The sequence below is a fragment of the Stegodyphus dumicola genome, chromosome 7, assembly GCF_044657685.1.
Source record: "Stegodyphus dumicola isolate Sdum_Otavi_A_Nest chromosome 7, ASM4465768v1".
NCBI classification, from domain to species: Eukaryota; Metazoa; Arthropoda; class Arachnida; order Araneae; family Eresidae; genus Stegodyphus; species Stegodyphus dumicola.
Window position 1 is genome coordinate 49828179 of NC_140774.1, and position 24049 is coordinate 49852227.

Here is a 24049-nt window from a genome sequence, read left to right on the forward strand (position 1 = left end):
GTATTAAATCAGATTTCTTAATTTCTGACTGTATCCATATTAATAAAATCAGCTGTCCTTCTAAAGGCAGAATAGAAACCTGCTACTTTAGTTCCGTTACTTTCACATCAGCATTCCATTTACAAGACATATTTATGATTACGATTTTCTTACTCACCTTTGACACCAATGCTTTAAAGGTAGGATTTCCAAAAGGAGCGTAAGAAGGAAAAATAACAAGCCTTGGATAAACAATGAAACATAATTAGGTCCTAGAGAGTTCCAGCCGAAAGGCGACAAGTATACATCCTGGCCGAACTGGGCAAAAATTTCAGTCCGGATCTGATTCTCGTTGAGGTCAGTCAGGCCTCCTACCAAACTGTACTGAGGAAAAGCCAGGGATACTTTCTGCACGAGCTCCAAAGTGACGGCGATGTCCTAAAGAAAAGAAATTTCTAATAATTATGTTAGAAATGAATACCTGTTATAAGATTTCTTCAGAGTCTGGAGAACTTAACTTCAAAAGTTAGCTTGTTTATAATAATTTCTAGCCAATATATTTCTTGTATTTATCATTCATTACGTTGTGAAGTTTATTTGCCATTGCAACATTTTTTTGAGTGTCGTCTTTTGTTCTCTAAAAATTGCCGGACTCCAGCGCATGTTGGATGCAATACATATTCCCCTCTAATCTCTTTTCTGCGGTTATTATTAAGTCATTCTAAGCTCTCCTTTGAATATGGAAAGTTATTGTTTTTTTAAATATTATGATAATAATTCATTTTTGAAGTGAATTTCTGTGTTTCTTTTTAATTGCTGTTTCTAGATTGTAATGCTAGTGTGGGACAGATCTACGTCTCCCGTTCTACTGGGCCGATTGATGAAATTTAATATTTAACTTTTTCATATCTCGAAAGCTTGACTTGGAATATGTATTAGATTTTTATATAGCATTGCTCTAACATAGGTATTCTGACACAAAATCGGACTTTTTCTGAAAATGACATATCGATTTTTTTCCATGCTTCGATTCTACTACTCAAATTATGCCAAGTGTAAATATTGGACGAATAGATTTTAAAAAATTAGCTCTAAAAATTTGGCTCCTCAAAGTTTTTTTATAGAAAAGAAGAATTTGGTAGAAAAGAAAGAATTTCATACAAAAAAGATATATATATCTATATATCTTTTTTTTAATTAAACTTATTTCTTTTTTCACAGTTCGAAATCTAGGTTCAATTAAAATAAAATTCGTGGATATTTTCTTATTTATTTTTTAAATTTGTATTTTTTAGTAATTTTTATAAATTTTTCGAAACAAATATGAGTATACTTAACCAAAATTCGATGTGCTCACAATGCTTGGTGCTCCTGTATGATGCTCAAAGCTCTTGCCGACAGACGCAATCTGCCACGATGAAGTTCGTGGGCTTGTTCTGATGTTACTATCAGACAAGTGAGATAAGTCACAACAACAACGGACTTGGAATGTTTCATTTATAATAATCTGGTTCATTTTTGAATCTTTCTAGGAGTTGTATTCTGCTCTCTTTAAAAGCTGTATACTTCTTTGGAAAGAAACAATTCAGTAGATATGTAATAAAGTCTTACCTTCGATATGCTGATCATACGCAAGCTAACGAGCGCCATCATTATAACGAGTCCCACGAAGAGGTGACTTGTGAAAATAACCATGAAAGCTAGACTGCCCTCGTGGAAAAAACGGCTGCAGAGGTAAGTCAGAGGCGTTGTGGCCCATCTATGAGAAAAAACAGATAAAAGTCTGATCAGTAGCCAGTTTTGATTTTCAGAGATTTGAATGATATTTTAACTTCCTGGAAACACTAATACATTAAAAAACAGCATTATTTTCCTCTTTGTTTGGCTTTCCGCTCAATTCTCAGTAGAATATTCTTTTGCTCCAAACGAAACAGACATTTAAGACTGGAATTTAAGTCTGAAAGCAGAGGGATTTATATACTCGCAAAGTAAAGTTATTCTGCGTTCTCAAAAGCACGATAAATTTTATTTTCTGAATGGAATTATTGTGGTAATAAATATAAATTTTAAAAATTAGTACAGCAGAACTCCGTTCATCCGGATTCTAGTTATCTAGAATTTAAGTTATCTGGATATCTTATTGTTCTTTCTAGCCAAATAAAATTAACATAAAATTAACTTTGTTGATATTTTACGTGCCTGCTATTACTTTTTCCTTAACTTGTTCTTTCTAGCCAAATAAAATTAACTTTGTTGATATTTTACGTGCGTGCTATTACTTTTTCATTAACTTAAACATAATACAAAAGGATATCGTAGCATTATTTTACATCGGTTTAACATTATTTCTCACATATTATTATTTTATATTTATAAAAAAATAACTACTTATTTTAATTTCAATGAAGAGAAATAGGCTAGCGTTTTGTTTTACTCAAACAGGAAATAACGTTTTCCTTTCTTAAAAAAAATAAGTACAGAAAAAATAAGCTCAAAATTATTTATTTAGTCTTAAGATTCTACAAAAATAAAAAATCAATTTCACTATTTTATTTTGATTGAGCATATTTTATTTAGTGCCTCCCCCAAAAAGTGCGTTTTATATCATGTTTTATGGATATAACAATATTTAATTTTTTTTCCAAGAAAATCTTCATTTAAATAAAATATGATAAACGAAACCAACAAAATTTCTTTATTTGCATTACAATTAATCTCACAGATAAAAAGACAATCCAGTTTTTCGGATTTTTCTGTTATTTGGGTAGACTGTGATTTCAAATGATTCTATTCTGTAATTTATTCGTACAAATTTTTGCAAACACTTTACTAATTACCTGACATCATACGGGAGGATGGCTGATTTAGGTACATATTCACGTGATTTGCCCGATGACTAAAATAGAATTCATAGTGTTGTTCATAGGTGAATCCAATATGTTGGATACGAGGCATTATTCAATATGAAAAGAATTTGAAACGAACCGGCAGATTAAGATTCTTTAAAGAAACTGCTATGATTGTTATATTGGGGTAATTATAAGATTATAGAGTCATTAGCCTATTTTGAAGCAGAAGACGTGAAAAATGTGCAATACCCTCGCTGGGATTGGAACCTGGACCTCTCGAATATCCTTCGAGTATGCTTCCAGTTACATCACAATGCATTTCGAGAGGAGGGAGGAAATTCCTTATATACTTCCCCTTTTAAAGGGCGACTGTTGATTATGGGACGCAATCGCCAAATCCTGGTGGTGACGAATTATTATCCACCACCTTTTAATTCGGGCACCACTTGTAGAGTCATTTAGAATTTTTCGATGTCAGGAAAACTGAGGATATCCGCAGTGCGATCGCCGGACTCGAACCCTGTACTTATCAAATACGCGTCGAGTACGCCTCCAATTACACCACGAAGGCATGCGGAAAGGAGAGAGAAAATACCTTGGAAGGTAATCTAAGAGAGTTTGATATAATATTACCGAACTCTTTTAGATTCACAAAAACACATCTGCGTACGTGTTCTTCGTCATAAAAATAATGGCATTATTATGCGAGACATTCAGCGTTCAAAGCAGAAACGTACAAGAAGGCATCTTCCACATAAATATACCAGAACTTTTGTGAAGATCGATTTTAACTTAAAGAAAAGCAAGCTTCATAAAGGCACAAAACTATTTTGTTTCATTTTATGAATCAGCGAAGCAAATTAAAATTTTACATATCACAAGCATAACAGTTCCAGTACATCTATCATGGGGTGCTGCGTAACACCTCTACTTATGTGAGCTTACAAATGAAAACAAGTGTTAAAAAATTAGAGGTCATGGTGTAATGTTATTTTGAAGTAGAAAACATGAAAAATCAAAGATTCCTTCGCTGGGATTCAATTCCAGATCTTCCGACTTCTAACCGGACACCACGCAGGCACGCGGTTAGGAAGGAGAAAAGTCTTCACAATGGGACCTATAGGTAAGTATGTAGTTATGCAGCTTGAAGAGAAGAAATATCCATATTAACGAAATGATGCCTCTCACCTGCACTTAGTTGGAGTAATGAAGTAATACCTTTAAGAGAAGACTACATCTGGACATGGCTTGATTATCTCGATTTCTAGATTTAAATCTGTATGGATATGTCTTGTACATTTTGGAAAAATGATACTAACGTTAACCGCCAGCTGATAAGAACAAAGAACACATAACCTACCTAAGAAGGGGAAAACCGGTGTTAGGCTCTATGTTCTGGATCAAAATTCACTGCAGTATTTGAGTTCAGATGCTAGTTTAATTAAGCTGGACAACTTAAAGAAGTATAGACAATGATTTAAGTATACCATGTGCAGACTTTTTGCAAGTTTTTAGGAGTTCGGTATAATTGGAAGCCTTTCCTCTATACCAAATGCCGCTAGTAAATGAGTGACTGACAAATTATCAACTATTGGTATGCTCTGGTATTGCTTATGAAGTTTCGGTTTGTTTTGCAATGTTGATCGGAGTTATTATTTGATAAGAGTTTTGACTTCTATAGTGTCAGGACATGTCGTTTCACGATATGGTTCGATTATTTGACGTTAACCTTTAAGAATTTGGATACTCAAAGTTGGGTTTTTGAAAGAAAATGTTCAATAAAAGTTATTTATCTTAAAAGATATTATAAATCCATCTTTAAAGCTACTCAATTATTTCATATTCCTTCAAACCTTTGTAACCTTTTGTTCAAAAGGTTACAAAGGTTCGTTGTTATTTTTTGTTTCTTCAAACCTTTTGTTTATTATGATATTTCTGATTTTTTCTTAATTTAAGGAAACTGCTATTATTAATTGTCTACGGCAAAAACTTTATATTATTATCTTGTAGGAGGTTGTTAAAGTTAAATTAGACTTGAGAAAATAGTAAGTGTAAAGAAGCTTTTCGTAGCGAGCATTTTTTATAGGCGGCCACCTCTGAGAAAGTTACCATTATTTCTGAGACTATCAATAAATTTTGGTTCTGAACATGATGGCTCATAATGTTTTCTGATGTTTTCCATCTATACAAAAGCCTTTAAAACTGTTAGTGATTATTATAGAGAAGTTTTTCACATAGTATGTGATCTACCACTTTTAGTTTTAATTTATTTTTTAGATGGCTCAACTGAAATGCTATTTTTAAATTCGAAGGTGCGATGAAATGGCGGGGGAAAAACGATTAAAATAGCAATCAGTTTTAATGCCACGATCTGAAAAACTGAATAATATCTTAAAGTAGTAGATCGCATAATACATAACCACAGAAATTTTATTCAAAGTGGCAAGAATAGCTTAATTTTAATTAAAAGAACACTGGCTTACAATTTCCTTGTTTTTGATTTGTTTAAAATTAGAAGTATACCAGTCATCTGAAAAATGTACTAATAGTTTTCTAAATTCGTTCCTTGTATAACGGATTCTTATGCAATGCATCTATAAAATTTTAAGACAGATTTTTTTCTATTAATGTATATAGGTTCAAAAACAAAGCAATAGTAAATTTTCTTCACATATTCAGCTATCTTTTATCAGTTGATTCCTGAGAAATGTTTCAACTCTTCTTAATCATTCCCTAACTCCCTATCTTGGACCATTTCTTATCTTATTTTCGTTTCCTAAAATGAAAAATCGTTTTGAAGGATAGATTTTAAGAGATTTCAGAAATTCTAGAAGCACAACGAAAGAATGAAAGCCTGATTTTACCAGTGACTTGAGTCATCTAAAAGGACTGTAAACTTAATAAGATACACATATAATATATATATAATATTAGAAAGTTGGCTTGTTTGGTTTAGTTGATTTTGGCAAAGAACATTAAGGCTATCTGCCGAAGGGAATGGATGCCTTCGTGGAGGAATTTCTAAGGGAAATTGGTACATACATGTTACACATGGGGAAAACTACGAAAATACTCATGCACCTAGCCCATTTGCTTGGAATCGAGTATTAGAAAGAAAGCGTATAGAAGGCTCAATAGTGATAAAATTGTTTCCTTCAACAGTTATAAACTGTGTTCTAGAGCTTTGTAGATGCACTGTGTATATATCATAGCTTTCTTGGGGTAAGAAATTAAAATTTCAAAGATTCTTACCCATAAAGGAAGATCAGGGCATACACAGCTCTGAAGTTTTCTCGCTGGTAAAACGCCGGCAAGGCAAAAGCTCCCACAATGGCAGCCGATATAAGGCTGGTGACTAAAACAATAGTGAGATCCCACAGCAGAGCTGAGCCCCAGTACATCAAAGGGCCCAGGGCCCCAGTCACCATTTGTAGACGCTTTTGCTCCGATTCTCGCTCTCCGACGACGTAGACTGCAAACGTGGATGGGACCAGCGATAATCCAATGAGGAACACGAAGGCAATTCCAACTTCTCCAAGCCTTTGAAGCCTATTAAGCGAATGAGAGCATTTGATGATTCGAAATTGAGTTCAGAATTAGGTTGGTTTTTGTACAGACATAAAGACCGAAGTCGAATACTCACAAAGTTTCTCTGCCGAGTTGTTCCACGCTCAGTCGAAGTGGATGGCTCCATGTTCGAATATCTAGAAATATATTTTATTTCTCAAATCATTTATATTTCACAATGTATTGCATTATTTTGCATAATAAACGACACAACATTTAATTTTCATTAGCAATTTTAATGGGTATTTCAAGTCAACAAATATAATGTAGCGTTGTAGAATTCAGAGCGGGGAATAAAGTGAGGAAAATGAGACATTTGTCTCAGGAAAACATCTAGAACAGGCTCTAAATCAGCTATAAAAAGTTAGAAATTCACTATAAAATTTTGGTTGTTAATATTACACTTGAAACACAGCAACCAGAATGCATATTAAACCAGAATTTATTAACCAGAATTAAACCAGAATTAAACCAGAATGCATATTAAATTACAAATATAAGAACAAAGTTTTCGAAATAGTTACGAAAGAACTTTTGGCAGTAACTTCTGACTATCTGCAAACTGTTTCCCTCCAGCTGCTAAATTTACCCGAACTTATTCTGTAATTACATGAACCGTGTGAGCTATCAAGTTTACATAAGTTAATCGTGCTCTCTGAGATGTTCTTGAATGTTTGATGTCAAAGAAATAAAAAATTGCAGGTATAAAATTTTGAATTTTATTGTGGAAGAATTAAAACTCTGACGAATTCTAAGGTAACTGATAGCAGAGATAGCGAAAATACTGATTTTAGCCTATATCGAGTTTTCTTATATAAAGTAAAGAATTTATTGTAATCAGGAAAAAATCTGGGTATCGTATTTCAAAAGAAACATAAATTTTGACCGTCTCCGAATCCATATCGACGATTTTTTTTGAGTGACATCTTACGTACGCACAGAATAAAGGACTATTTTTTCCGAAACGAATTGTAAAAGGGATTTAAAATGAATCCAGAAGGGATTTTTTTTGTGACGTCTGTACATACGTATGTAGGCATGTATGCAACTTGCATAACTCAAAAACGATTAGCCAGAGTACGTTGAAGTTTTGTACAGTAAGACCCCGCTTAACGCTGTTTCGTTTAGCGCTGTTTCGGTTCAACGCTCTTTTATTTCAACCTCGGGATTCCCCGAAATTGCTCGCAACGTGAACTACGGGGATTCCTCGAAATTGTGCGTAGCGGTAGGTTTCCAAATAACATATCCGAAACTTTGTAGTTATGTTTCTTGTTTGGTGCGGTGAGGTGCTGTACGGAAGCATTTTTATCATTTGAAACATTTGTTGACATTATTGTAAGTATAAATTTACATAATACTATAACGATTAATACAGTGACAAATATTATGATCTTTAGTTTTTATCATGGGTGATAATAAAAAACAAGAAAAGAAAGCAACCAGAAAAAGCATTTCACTGGAAACTAAAATGCAAGTGATTAAAGATTAGATTCTGGTGAGAGTCAATCTCAAATTAGTGCTGTATTGAATTTGGCAACTTCAACAATAAGGACAATTCTTAAGAATAAAGAAAAAATACTGTCATCGGCAACTGCAACTACGTCAAGTTCTGCAACTAGAATTACCCGTTCTAGAAATAACATTATAGAGGAAGTGGAAAAACGACTGTCTATATGGATTGACGACGAAATTGAACGCAATATGCCATTAAGCCAATCTATCATAATGCCTTCTTGAAAAAAAAAAAGGCAGAAAATTGGAAACACAGAATAGACTGAATGATTTGACTGGCTTAGAATTTTATTTGTTTTTATAAATATATTCCTTTATATTGTTTTTATTTTTGTAAGAAATAAATGTTTGGTTTTATTTTTATTAAAAAAAACATTATTAAATTTAATACCTAACCAATTTTCTATCCATCTTCCCCTAACTACATTATTTACATGTTAAGATAGCCTCGTTTAGCGCTGTTTCGCATTACGCTCTACTTTGATGGAACGGATCCCCCGCGTTAAGCGGGGTCTTACTGCATATGGAATTGTTATAACATCTAGTTGCATGCCTCCTTTTTAATTGCAATCGGCAGGTATTAAACGTATATATATATCTCAAAATACTTCATTATTGGTATTTTCCTTTATAACTTTAATTTTAATTGCTAATTACTCAAGTTACCACTTAGTTGGTATTTCTTTTTGGACATTCTTCACTACTTTTGGTTTTGACTTTTACCCTTGCTGCATGAATGACGAAACACGAATTGAATGATTGAAGAGTTAGGTTAGGAGGCAACTTCCCCTTGATAAGTCTGTCTCCTGCCTGCTCAACAGTCATTCACTTATGCATTTAAAAAAAAATTTTAGATTAATTTTAATTTGCTAAATTGGTGAATTTATTTTCATATTTTGGTTTTGCACTTGATTTACTTACGCAATCTGAATTTAAATGATATTGTAAATTAGTTCGAAAATTAATTCTTTTATATGTTTGCACATTTTAACTTTAAATTTGCTTTTTTACGTATATATATATACACACACACACATATATATAAAACGTAATCAATTATAGACAAAAAAGTAATTTAGAACCAAATCCACATGAAAGAAATGAAATTAATAACAATAAAATCCAAATTTCTCCGTAACTATGTAAAATTCAACCAATAATCATAACTCAGAATATAACTCAGAATGCACAAAAATTATATCACCTGAAAACTTGTCTAATCGGTGCAACATATTCTATTCAAATACTATAATAAATATAAACGTTGTATAAAAGAAATTAAACAAATATAAAAGAAACAGTTTTTCAAAGACTATTCAGCGCCGCTTGCCTAATGCGCATGCGCTACTCGTAAACATTCTCTTCTGTCCGAGACAGACTGGCGACAATATTTGCTGCTAATATGAAACACTTTTATTTCCTTGAATTTCATTATAGATATACTTCTCGTTCAATTAATTCAGTTCTCGCTTCGCGGCAAGGCAAAAATATATAAAAACACAAACTATTTTCATTAAAAATTGAAAAATATAGAAAAACATAAAACACCACGTGCAGTTAAAACAATTAAAAAAATCATTTTTACAAAAATCAAAATTATAGAGTTTCTGCGTGAAAACAAGCAATTCAGGCAGCAGACAAGAAGATTTTTCGGTGCACAAAAATAAAAGTTTCCTCTTAGTCCCACTCGGCAAAAAGACACTGAAGGTGCAGAAAGAATTCATTCACTATTTACTATTCTGCTAAGTTTCAAATGTAAACAAATATGGCTGCTATGGTAAAAAAATTAGGCTCAGCCGCACTTAAACAATTTTTAAATTGTTCGTAATTCTACAAATATTGCATGCAAATTAACTAAAGGCATAAAATCTTACCCGAAAGATAAGAACAACATAATTCAATCATTTTTAAAGCAAAAAATGCGCAATTTACCAACATATAAGAATAAAAAAAACTGATCCAAGTAACAGAGTGGGTATATATATATATGTATGTGTGTGTGTGTGTGCAATGATTCCTAATGAGTAGAAAAAATTGGAATTTTTAACATCTTTCGATATTGCGTAGATGGCTGTGAAGACCATAGTGGCTTGAAGGTAGGACAGAGTGTAAAAGCATGATGACGCATTTAGCACAACTGAGCTCGAAGAATTACAATCTTTATTTTTTTACGTATATGCAACCATCTTTCTGCAGACAAGATATTTCTTAATTATAGTAGAATACAACAAAATTCATTTTAAAGTACGACATCATCTTTGGCAAATAAGCAGCAGCATCGAAAAGTAGCGTGTTGCTAGCAGGAAAGCGTAAACGAAAAAGGGAAGAGTGTCGCAGTTCTTCAGGGGTAGAAGGGAGGGAATCGGAAAAGTTTCAGTTCCGAGTTAGAGAAAGTTTTGGTTTACAATTATTTGATTGGGCAGAAGGTATCTGCATTGATACATTATGTAACATGGAAAGATCTCGAATTTGGGAGAACAGATGAATTTAGCAGAGGAGGCCCAATTTTTAATGTTAATTTTGAGGTTGTCACATATATACTTTTGGTGAGGCTGATTGCATCCAAAAAGGGAGGTGCACAACTACATGTTATAGCAGTCCTATATACACAATTTCAACGTTCTGAGACTACTCGTTTTTGAGTTGTGTGAGATACATTCGTACGTACATACGCGTACGTACAGACGCCACGGGAAACAAATCTCTTCTGAATCCATTTTAAATCATTTTTATAATTTGATTGGGGAAAAAGAGTCATTATTATGTCTTTACGTACAGATGTCAAGCAAAAACATTGTTAAATTGCATTCGATAGCGGTCAAAATGGATATTTTCGTTGAATTAGGATACCCGGAATTACAATACTTCCTTTACTTCATACAAGGAAATAAAAAGAGAAAAGGGTTCATTTCTGCATGTAGAATATTCGATAAAAATTATGCTATTTGAATGCCTTTAGTGTAAACTGTAATAAACTTCCTTTTAAGAATTATGAAAGTTCATAAAATATACCCAGAAAATGCCACTAATTAAATAAAAAAATTGAAACTCGAAAAGTGTTCCTTTTAGAATCCCTAATACGGTTTTTCAAGACATTATTTGTCAACAAAATAAAGTTCTGAATAATATAATAATAAGGAAATAATGTGAAAACTTTATATCTTAAGCAATGAGAACAAATGTAAAGATCATAAACAATGAATTAAATGAATTTTCAGTTTCTTTCTTTAAGTTTAAAAGCTGAAAAAGAAACATTTTGGAGAAAAATATTTTTATAGTAACCTGGTAAAAATTTTACTTAAATCTTTAAATTGAACTGTAAAACTGGACACTGAGCAAATAATTATTACTGCAGTTCAATGGAGCATATTTATTTTTAAATTTATTAAACTAAAATTTTTTTATTTACAAATAAAAATTCAAGTCACGGAAAGTAAAAAAAAAAATATTTTGAAACGCAGTCTATTGTTCCAGAATTGCAACATAAACTTGCAATGCAATGAAAACTAAAAAAGTAAGAAACCTATGTCAGGTTCTAACGAAAAACAGTAAGGTTCAATTCTAGTGGAATAATTGAATTGAAACTAAATCAAGATAATTAAATTATAGTAGCAAAGAATTAAGCATATAATATTTAAATTGTTATCATTGTTTAAAAAAATATTTAAAATGGGAACTATAAAATCTTAGCCTAAAAAAAATCTTAAATGCAGAATGCAAATTTCATTTCCCTTTTCAACATATAAGCGCTTTCCTAGAGTTTTTAAACTTCCCTCCCTTAAGTAATAAGTATTCCAAATAAAAACTCACTGAAGTCTTTTCCAGTGCTGTTCTTTAGTATGGCATTATTAAGAGTATTCAAATACGAAGGAGCTGAATGGTAGCCACTGTTTTCGAACCATACTTTCGTTATCACTTCATCACTTTCCTTTTTCATACTCCAGCCGCCATATCTGAAACATGAAACAAATGTTAATATGAGTTATCCTGAAATATATACCTGAAAATGTTAACACGAGTGTATCAACAAGATTACAAAACATCGATCACTTTTTATGTGCTACAGAGTTTTCAAAATCTGAAATAACCAAGCTAAATGAAGATAAAAAACTTAAAAATTCCTTCTTTCCGCTTGAGGGGTAATAGTTTTTAGATATGCCATGTGGAGAGGCTGAAAACGTTTTAGGGAAACTAAAAAAATAAGCCAAGGTTATCTCTAACCCATGTCGAATATGGCAAATTAAAAAATCGCTGTCAGGACAAATGACAAATCATGAATGTAATGAACTCAAACAACATACAGGCCTAAAACGAGGTTTAAAATTTATCAGCTGATTTGGCTCCTTTGTAGTCTCTTATTTATGCCATTTCTAAAAGGTGCACTTCCAGAATCTTCTACTAAGGTCTTGAAAATCTGTCGTGGAGGCTTCCAGATTTGCGTCGAGGCCCACTATGTATCTGTAGCTGATATTTCTGCTCTAAATTATTATTACAATTACAGTGCCATTTACAAACTAATAAAGTAAGTAAACGTTACAAATGCAGTTAAAAGCCAGAAATGAAATATTACATAAAACAAACAATACATGTACTTAAAATTACCATAATATATATTAAGTAAATGCATAAATCAATACAAACGAGTACAGAGGCATAGTAGATTAATATATAAATAAATAAGTGCAAATATTTGCATTAAAATGTATAACAATAGTTTTAGAATTAGGAGAAATTAAACAATAAATAATAAGATTAGCTGGCTTCCGAGGACATGGCTGTAATTAACGTAACTATCTGCGTTTATTTTATGCATATTTTATTGCATATTGAATTTGATATATTTTTAATTATTCTGAATTTAATTTTGTTTATGTTATTTTTCTTAGAATATTTTAATTGTGATCCTATGTTAATTCGTTGCTTATTTTGCTGTAATATTTAATAAATTGTTTTCATTGATTGCATTTGTTTTCTTATCTTTAGTACTTATGATTCTGCAAAAACAGACATCAATATTGTAAAAATAGCTTAAAGAGAAGCGCAAATAAAGATTTAACTTCTACTGATTCCTGGTGGCAAATTTTTGTCCCCAAGTTTGCGACACATGGCCATTTTTTACAAATTTCATAGCATTTTCGAAGCTTCCAGAAAACACGTATAGGACAGTATTTTCTAGAAAGCAATAATAGTACTGAAATGGTATAAAGAGTTGAAGAGTAGAAGAAAATTCGAGGCGTAGAATCGCTTTAGACATACAAATCGGAATAAAAATATATTTTCATCAATATTACAATATGGAATACCTTCTTTCATTGAACTGAAGGTAGCTATTAAGAAGATATCTGGGAACATCAAGCCCAGATACATTGTAGAGGGTTTGATCAGGAGCTAAGAGCGAGCTGCTGGGTTCTTGTCGATCCGTTGGACATTCAGCTTCACACAAGCATCTACTTCCTGGTGTAGCCATTGTAGATCTATCATATATATCACTATGCAGTCGGCATCTGCGAGAAAAATAAATGCATTTTTTAGCAACGTGCAGTACATACGTTCCTTAACTTAAGTATTTAAATACGGAAGAATTCTGTTATAAAATCATTCTCAAGGGCCAGAATGATAAATGAACTTGGCGGAAAGATTTATTTTCACAAGTTATGCTTTTCTCTTAGAATTCAGTCAGGAAATTTTCACAGGATTTATTGCAATTCCTAATAGATTTCGCGTCCACAAAATTAAAATTGCGTTTAAATATTTTACGTGTATGAAATTAAAGTGTTTTAGAAAGATTTTTATTTTGAACGAAATTATATTTTTCATTTAAACTGAAGTTAGTTTTGAAATAGACCATCTGCACAGAAAAGCCTGCATTAGACTGAGAGAAGACGGGAAATGTTTAAAACTTACATATCTACATATTTTTCTTCAAAGTCTAGTTCTTATGCGAAATAATTTAAAGAAAATTGAAATACATAGTCGCACAATTAACTTCTGGCAATAATATCTTTTTCCTATGCTGATGTTTTTTCCATTCACCTCTCGATGTTGTCCTAGAATTTTATTTTTGAAATTCTTTTGAACAGAAGTTTCGATTTTATTTAGCGGCTGTCTTGAGTACAAAATGATAATACCAAGCTAAGTGGCTTCGCGCATATCTAAATTGTTCTTAATTTATCTTCCTTGCAAATAGTCAGTTACCAGAGTCTTGTTATTCAGCGGAATGTAATATCATTAACTATTTTTCAAGTTTACTCACTTTGTAATTATTTAATAAGTTGAGAGATTTAAGAGATAAAGACGCTTATTTAGAAGTGTTTATTTATTTTTTATTAATTTATCCTTGATACATTGATTGATATAAAACGAATTATTAATAAATTTTTTATAAAACCAGTATTCTGTGGCACCCACGTCAGTCTTCAAATAACTGGCAATTAATAAATAAATAAAAAGTTGGAAGACATGAAGGATCTTACCTTAATTCCGTAAAAGTTTCTTGCTTTTCTAAGATCATATAAATTAATTTCGTCACTCGAATTTAGACAATTTTCGAAGCTGTTGGAATTATTTACAGAAGTTTTAGATTGGGTTTCCTACTCCAAATCGAAATAATAAGGCATAATTAGCAAATAAATGACATAATTAGCACATTATTAGTAAACTGCACATATTTGGTATTATATATTGGGTAATCGTTTTTCTATCAATAATGTAATACAGTTTTAAGTTTACTTTCTAAAACAATAGCTCAAATGAACGAAAACCAGTATAACTTAAAAGCATGCTGTCTAGGCAATGTCAAAGAGAGGCACTGAACGCGCACTTTCGAAAGCAATTAAAAATAATTGAAAAACCAGAAAACGTTTTTCGCAATCCATAATTTATTAGACTGCTTGTGTAGAAGTCGGCTATAATCACTGTCAACTACACAAAATGTAAAATGTGGGAAAACAAAGAAAGGAATGAAGAAAGTAAATGAAAACAAATAAGACCCCAAACCTTGTTCGAACAATGCATTGAAAAAAATATTTAACTAGTTAAGAGAGAAAGCTTATTAAAAGTAACCGGGAAGCTGGTGTTAAAAGTTACTATTAGCATTGTAGAAGAAACCTTTTTAACACTTCACCTATGATTTACCCATGAGTCTTCTCTGGGGTGAGATTCAGCAGTCGCAGATATGAATAGCTACTGTAAATAATTTATTAGATTTTAAAACACTGTATTTTTTAAAGTTTTAACATAATTGTTGTACACACACACATACACACATTTATATATATAGGATTGTTTTGGATATATTTGAATTGATCTTTCCAATAAAGTCATATATATGTATATAAACAAAAATCAACCGAATATTCATCAGGTTTTCTTTGCAAATGTTCTATGTCTTATTATGCAAATGTTCTATGTTTGTCCCACTAGTCACGTGATCCACATCCAAACGGTAGTCAAGTTCAATCCATACCTTTTGTAGCACAGAGCCCTCCTGATCTGTTGACGTCTTTCTTTGATAGTACGTTTTCCTTAGTTTTCGTTCACACTGCGATTGGCAACAACACTCGTTAGAGCTCAAACACATTAATGCTACTGTAATGACTACTTGGAGGAAAATGCTGTAGTCAGTTATTTTAAAATAGGCAATTTAAGGGTAATTTTTTTTTATCACCCAGCTTGCCTCGTAACCAGGTAACGTCGCTGCTATCGTTAACTGGTTTCAGTGGAAAAAAAAAATGTTTTCTTTTTTCACATCATTTTCGATCTAGCGTATTTCACTTCGCGAAAAGCGCACGAATAAAGACTGACTTGAACTACAGTCTCAAACGAGGTAGAGAAAATAACTGCCATGCAGTGATAATGATACGTGCTTCTCTAGCAAATGGGAGAGGGTTAGCAAAATCTTAAATTAAGCCAAAGGCCAACGATAGGCGCAATCTTGCTTTCTTGTCACGATGAATTTCGTGGGCTTGTTCTGGTATCAGGCAAGCGAGATTAGTCACAATAACAACATCAATCGAAAACCTCACGAAATATTCAAAAAATTTCATATTCTGGTTACATGAGTAAACACAGTTCCTATCGCTTGACAGTTAAATAAATAATCGACCAATCAATGGAAAATTTAATATTTCCTATTCGGAGAAAATGTGATCTTTAAAACATGATTTTATATACATATTTTCAATATTTAGTAAACGAGATTAATTTCATAAAATTATGTAGTTTTGGTATCGTGCAATTACATTCCATAGAAGAAGCAACTTAATGGGAAACTTCATATGGGGAAAAATGATTTGAGTTTTTCTGCTAAAATTTTGAAAACCAAATCTCTTAAAGGAGTAAACTTATGCGGGAACATATTATTCTGATCCAGCTTAATAAAAGTTAACTTCGAAAAACCAGTTGCAATAAAGATTTTTCTTAAATATTATATCTTTTAAGTTCGGTAAGAAGGCGTCATTATTCAATAATTACGGTCTTATGATATACATGCATATAAATAATTTGTTAAAATAAGCACAACTTACTCTGCGTGTTTTTGATTACAAATTTGCTTAGCGCTCATATTAACTTTCAACGCATCCAGAAGAACTGTCCCAAGGCGAGGTTGTTGTTCTTCGAACCTGCAAAAGTTAAAAGGAATTTATATTATTGAACGCATTAATCTTATGTAATATTGCCCGTATATATTTAATTAGACATTCAATTAAAGCAATAAGAATATTTCTAAGTTATATAATATTGAGTGTATATATTTCTGCACATATTAAACGAAGAAAAGACAAAATCGTTCGAGACTTATTATTTGTCCATCATTTGCATTAATGCCCATTATTTGCCCATTTTGTCCATCATTTGCATTGCTGAAAGCCAGTATATCTCGCAAGAGAAGTGGCAACATTCTCTATCTGGCAGGTATCAAATTCGTGCAATTAAAGCAATAAAAGCTGAGTTATTAAAAAATAAATCCGATGATCTGACAAATAGAATATATTAAATTTGAAAGTTATGTCCCTCCCGCAAACTATGCTAGTGATTCACAGCTTCCTGTTATCCGATCATTTAAAATGAGATATCAGAAGAATACTGAACGATTTATTGTAGAAACCGTATTACAGTATTAATATTCAATATTTTTGTTGCGTTTCTGGGATGTAATTTCAGAGTGGATGAGCTGTGACTTTTATCTAAAATCAGTGTTTATATAACTATATTCTGTTTATATACTGAAATTTCATCTTCGAGGAGCTTCATAAAACTGTCAAATATGATAACCTTAGATAAATTTTCATACATTTTTCAATATTACAGTGTTTATGTTAGTACAAAGTTTTATCATGATCTTGGTGCTTCGTTTTTTGATATAGATGAAAGCGTACGGGAAGGAGAATTATAGCAAAAGTCTCCTGAAAAAATATCCTTGCGTATCAAATCAATAATCATTCAGCTGATTTTTTACAAAAGGTGTGGACAACTACAAAAGTAATGGACATATTTTAATAAAATTTGATAAGGACATTAACTTAATGTCATACAAGAAGAAAAGAAAATGTACATTTAGAACATAAACACACTGCCTCAATAATGTCATAGTGTGCTGTTTACTATGCAAGTGCCTCCCAGAGCATTCATATCTCAGACTAAGAACGTTCGCCACATGCTCCATAAATGTGAAATTCATGGATATTGGTTAATGCGAGCGGCATGAAGTTTATATACCACACATTCAATATATCGTACATACAGCTAGTATGTTTTAATGCATAACTAATGCATTGCATTGAATGACTTATGTAGTTTATTGTATGGTTAGTGTATTGTATTATATATGATTAATATATTGCACTGCATGGGTAATGTATTGAATAGTAATATTTTTAATTACAAGATGAACAACAAACAGCATATTGTTTTATATACAAGGTTTGCTGTGTAAATTTAAGTATATCGGATTAGTAAACATGCTTTACATGGAGGTATATTGGCAAATTATTGTATATGAATTAGAAAATTAGTATTGGTTGTTAATTCGGTATACATGAAGCAGTAAATGAAATAGTACATTGTTACCTGTGCCAAGGTTCAGTGCAAAATAATGCATATATGCTAAAGGCGTAGAGAAAGCAGTCTATGTTCATTATTTGATGCTAAATGTAAGCATTGCATATCATAAAAAACCGCATACATCGTACACGTGGTTACTAGAAATTATTTCTCTGTTTCGCAACTATATCACATACCACCGCTGCACACACAGAAACAAAAGATAGTTCACACAGCATACAGTTCCATTTACCGCAATCAGATAACTCCATCGACTGGACCGTTCAGGTTGATATGCACCTATATTGTACCAGCTGTTCAACGAATCAAACGTAAAAATTATTTTTCCTTTATTGTAAAAGCTACTCTCTTCTCAATCTGAAATAAAGTTTTCAGTTATCTTCTTCATCTGATCTGTTTTTTTAAAGGAATCTTAACGAATCGTAGGACATAACAATAAAAACAACGCGGACGTATTGTGTACACATTTCGTTAATAATTTTAATACAGCAAAAGGCTGAAACATAATTAAAGCCAAGAAATCTAAACGTTTAATCATATATTTATTTACATTAGTAAACCACTACGCACATTATCTTGAAATCCTAATGCTGTGAAAATAAAAGCACATACTGCGTTTCGAAATGAATAAAAATTTTCTGTTAAAACGTATTTCAAATCTTTCAACAACAAGAGCTCGCTTGCTTGCGGAGAAGACCGAATGATTTAGAAAATCAGGGAGGACTTCGGATTCGGGTTTCTACAAAAGAGATTTTGATTTTGTGATGGTTTTGGAATTATAACCGGAGTATGGTTTATCGAGAAAGAAAAGAAAAGGGGAAAAAATAAATAATTTCGGGATAAAAAAATTTGGAAATAGATAACTAAAGACTTTTTAAAGTTATAAACAAGGAAAAAAATCAGTGTAGTTTTTTCTGTATGAAGTACTTGCCTTCGGTATGATTAAAAAACAAGCAATCGCTGTATTAAAAAAGAGCCTGTCATACTTACGCAAAAAATGAAACAGCTTTTTGTCCATGCGATGAATACAAGGAAGGCTTTAATTCAATGGAGGGATCAGGCTTCTTCTGAGGTTTCCCAACGGCCAGGGCCATTGCGAGTGCTATGAATAGGCAAGGCATCAGAATACTAGATGTCAAGGCCTTCCAGTTTCTTTTCGTGTGCCAGTACCTTTTCTTAACCAGGGATTTCAACTGACTGAATTTCAAAGCGGCGCCTTCAAGAAATTGTTCTTTCTCTGAGGATTTATCCTTTGCAGACATTTCAACAGAAAATGCTACGGAAATGTAAAGAGCGAAAAAGTGATCAACTGAACTGATGATTATTACTAGTAATATAATAAGCAATAATATTGCACAACGTTTTTAAATTATAAAAGATTTCAATGTTAGAAAATTCTAAAACTACGTCATAAAGTGTTTTTTTGTGTGTGTGTGGGGGGGGAAGAAGGTAAGAGTAAGCGACGTATCTTTTTCTGTCACATTTTCTTTTTGTTAAATATAATTATAACAGTCTACCAATCGATATAGTGGTTAGTATCTCTGACTGTCGTGCCGAAGGGCCTGGGTTCGAATGGCATGGATGACGAGAAGGCATGGATATTTGTAAATGTATTGTGTCCGTGCGGCATGGGGACACTCTAAATATGCGGCGAGCCGAAAGTCCTCTCTGGAGTTTGTGGTAGGGAAAGAAGGTGGGAGACGCTCGGTCCTGTCCTCCCCCGGTAGGCTCTTCCTCAAAATTGGGGGCGGAACTGAGCTAAATTGCACTGTTACCTGTAAGGTACTCAAGCATATTGCCAGCGACAAGCGTATCTTGCGCTCCTTGCCACAAAGAATTCCGTGCGCTTGGGCTGACTATAGGTCAGACAAATGAGCATTAGTCAACAACAACAATAATTATAACATCAGATATTTTTTTCCGGTAAATCTATGATCAAAACATGCAAGAGTGAAAACATACTTTTCCTAATCCTGTAATGTATAAAATTCGAACTAGCTGTAGAATTTCTCGATAGAATTGAATAGCAAAGGAACACGACATAGAGACCTCTGAAATCATTAACAATGTAAAAACTTTGTTATACAAAGCTTATCTATGCCTTGTTTCGACTCTTGCGTGCAAGACTTGCTACCATTATTTCCGGGAAGTGAGATGACATCGATTTCCATTTTGCCACGGGATAATACTCGCGTTCTAAAACAGTAACATTTTCTTACAGGCTTCTAAACTCAGGCGGATTTGGTTTTCTGACCAGGCGGATAATTGACAAAGTGGTGCGGCATGATAAATTACCAAAATGAGTATTTATTATATTTAAATCGGTCAGTTTGTTAAGCTTTTATAACTAGAATAAATTTGGTAAAAAAAAAAAATCAAACACCTCATATTTTTCCAAGCTATTTGCAAAGTCGTTTGATGTAGTGAAGAACTTATTATTATATATAAGATTATCCTATATTGAAGATTATGCGCGTAATGGCAATCAACTTTTCAAGTAGTACGAATGATAAATGGGAAGTAACGAAACTGCAATGTAACATAACGTAATAATCCAAAAATTTGAAAAGACTAGAAAATATCTTCGGAAAGATTTAGAAACAGTTTGTAAAGAGTACTTGGAGGTGGGACATCTCTAGTTAGAAACCTCTTTAGGAATCTTTTAAGATTAAATCCGAATCTTCGAACTTCTCGAATCCTTCATATAAGAATAACAATAAGAAGAAAAAAATAACAACAGATTTTAAGTAAAGCATAGTTTGAAAATGCTTTCAATGAAAAATAAGTTGAAGAATGCAGTTTTTTAAAAATGCAAATGTATTTTAGACACGAATAAAATTCAATAAATGAGGTTAATGATTAAATTTCTTGAATCGTGATATTCATTTTATCAATACAATTCGGTAAAAAATATTTGAATAGCAATTTAGTTTGTTATAGTTTACTCAGAATTTTTTAAACAATTGAAGCAAGTATAGAGAAGGAAAGATTTTTCGAGTTAATATAAATAAGCACTAAACAGGAACTCTAAATTCTCTCCAGATAATATAAAAATGTAACTCATGGCGGCCACAATATAATAAAGATGAGTCATTAAAAGTGCAACAATCATTTTCGTTTCTAATGAATAATTCTACTGGTTGTCAATAAAATAAATCTTTCAAATGTTTTGGTTAAAATGTTTAATGGTTTGGTTTTTGATTTTGAGGTCTGAATTCAAAAGACTCAAATGACGGGATGCTGGGGTGGCAGCGAAGATTCGAATGTCCCATGACTGTTTCTACTATCAACAATATATGAAAACTTACATGGAATTGCATAATATATATTTCAACAAATTGTATCAAGAATATAAACAGAAAATAAGCACACATATTTACATAAATGCCAACTATACTTACATGTGATACAATCTTTGTGGCATTCATCTTTGTTTAAACTGAAAGAAGGGATGTCATTTGGGTTCTTCAGGAAGAAAGGGCTGATGTCAGAGGCATAATCGGATTTGTGAGCTTCCTTTGCGTCTTCTAATCGGCAGAGAGTAAGAAAAACCTGCAAGAAGGTGATATCATATTTCTAGTACATTCATAGTTCTATCTGTACAATAATGACGTTACTCTAATATATTCCAAGCTCGTGCGCGGGTAATAACAAATGATATGTAAAACCGATGTTCTTGTAACATGTGTAAATGTGATAATTATTATGTCAATTGTAAAATGAATAAATAAAAGAAAACCAAAATATTCTGTACTGGGAATGTAATATAATGAGATAAAAGCATCCTTGTTAATTGCAAAAGGGCTGAAAATGTTCAAACAAATGATCAGTTTGGCCTATTAAAAATGAAATATATTTAAAAATTATAATTATAAATTTTATTAAAATATAAAGATATAAGTTATTAAGAATTGCATTTATTACTTTTAAATGTCTTCTTTGTTAAACAACTGTAAAGTAATTTAAGTTTAAATGACACGCCGAATAAAGATTATCGACTTCTCCAATAACTGTAAACTAGTAAACTAATTAAAATTGAAAGCTGAATTTAAGCTTTTTTGTCACATCGAGGCATAATAAGAAATTGGTATTAGAAGGACCGCGTGGAACGTGAATATTACACTTTCTTCAAGAACAGTATTTACCAAATTGCGTAAATAATAAATGCTTGGAAGCATAATATTGTTGTGTGCGTACGGGTTCGTTATGAAATGAATGCACAAGTCCGATGAAAAATGAACAAAAATTTATTATTATCACAACAGAAATGCTTAAATTTTCTCAAATTATCATGCAGTATCACAATATCTCACAGTAGTTATCTTTTAACTACTTAAATGTACAATAGAACGTAATTCAAAACAGCTAAAGAACGCTAATCCGCGAATTCGCTATAATCAACAACGGCAGTTTTCTAAACAACAACAAACTAAGCAACTACTACAAACTGAAATCGAAATCGAAATCGAGTCAATGGCTAGGCGGCAATTAGTAGCCAACCGCTACTTTAACCGTCTCTGTTGGTAAATTGCCCTAAGGCGTTGGTACTTAAGTTTTTAATTAAGGCGATTTACGCCGCGCCAACTAGGCGAAACTTGTCAAATTTTGGGAAATGTAGATGGAATAAGGGAGATGATTGGCAGGAGCCTGTCACGTGGGTGGTCACCAGCTTACGCGTACAATGAGAAATATTGGAAATATTAATAATTATCAAGTTTTGAAACAGGTTATCTAGATTGGAATAATTAAACTAATATCGCGATCTAAATGAAGACAAATGACACAACTAAGTGCAACAGATTAGCTAAACAAAATATTCAAATTCATCCTTTCTGTAAAACACAGGTTGGACAGTAGTAGTCACGTGGGAGTCACCCTCCCGTGAACTGTCCACAGCCCAATGCATCTTGAAATAGTAGATATCACAATTCAGTGAAGTCTTGGTCTGAGAAATTAAACACTAAAGTTCTTGTACAACACTGAGGCACATGAGTTACTGTAACTATACACTATGTACATATAGGGACGGCGGTATTTGAGCGAAGTGGCAAATGGTGAAAAACATTTTACACTAGCAATAAATAATCAGAGCTTTGAAGATCCAGGTACACGGATCATGTCCATAAGTCCACAATATTACAAAGTCTCTGATATAACAATAAGAAGATTACGAAAATGACAAATATAAGATCAGTGCTTTGAAGATCCAGGTACACGGATCATGTCCATAAGTCTATAAAGTTTCAAAGACACTGGTAAAATGACACAATGAAGATAAAATAAAGATAATAGTACTATGTACAATATATACACATTTCACCATTTGCTGATATGGAAGATGCCTCTTGGGCGCTTTGCTGCAATTTCTATAGTAGGATCATAATTTATCAGATTACGGATATGTTCGTATTGAGAAAGTTCTATTTTAGCATAGAAATTACTACAAACTGAGATGTTTTCCTCCTTTTATAAGATTTTAAAATCACGCGCTAGAATTTTCCAGTACTTTCTCGAAATCAAAAAGAGATATTTATTTATTTAACGCACGCGCTCTTGTATTTTTAATTTTTCCGGCTTAGCTTTCTTTTAATATTCGTCACGCGCTGCACTGCGCGAGAAATAAAACCATTTAATTTATAATTGAACTAACATTAGCTTTTTTTAAATACCAAATTCGTAACACTGCCCCCTTCCCAAGGACTGCACGTCCCGGGCAGTACAATCCCTGGACAGGAAGCTAAACTTACAACTGTGGCATAAATGCAACTGAGGCATAAACATTACATTACAATATCAAACAATATAAACAATAAATGCAATAACTAACTTAAACAAATCAAATGCTATCAAATACTAAATACAAAACAAATACTAAATACAAATCAAATACTAAATGCAAATCAATTATTAAATACAAATCAAATACTAAATACATATTTATAAACAAAAAGGACCATGGTCTGATACTATTTACAATTATTTACATTACGTACTATGGCCATAGTAATGAGCTAACCTGTCGTAATGAACGACTTTAGGTTTAGAGTTCGAAGACTTACGAATCCGAACCACGACGTCAT

The 24049-nt window shown here is 32.3% G+C and overlaps 1 protein-coding gene across 1 annotated transcript in view; it reads right to left on the reverse strand.

Annotated features, from left to right (window-relative positions):
* LOC118197423 (uncharacterized) overlaps positions 1–24049 on the reverse strand; it is a 235726-nt gene that overhangs the window by 28993 nt on the left and 182684 nt on the right. Inside the window, exons 60-68 of the mRNA XM_085820180.1 lie at positions 21371–21521; positions 18960–19245; positions 16433–16528; positions 13211–13411; positions 11718–11860; positions 6472–6532; positions 6081–6377; positions 1591–1738; positions 158–417 (exon numbers count right to left, since the gene is read on the reverse strand). Of these exons, the coding sequence (XP_085676306.1) occupies positions 158–417; positions 1591–1738; positions 6081–6377; positions 6472–6532; positions 11718–11860; positions 13211–13411; positions 16433–16528; positions 18960–19245; positions 21371–21521 (1643 nt within the window). The remainder of the gene's footprint in view (positions 1–157; positions 418–1590; positions 1739–6080; positions 6378–6471; positions 6533–11717; positions 11861–13210; positions 13412–16432; positions 16529–18959; positions 19246–21370; positions 21522–24049) is intronic.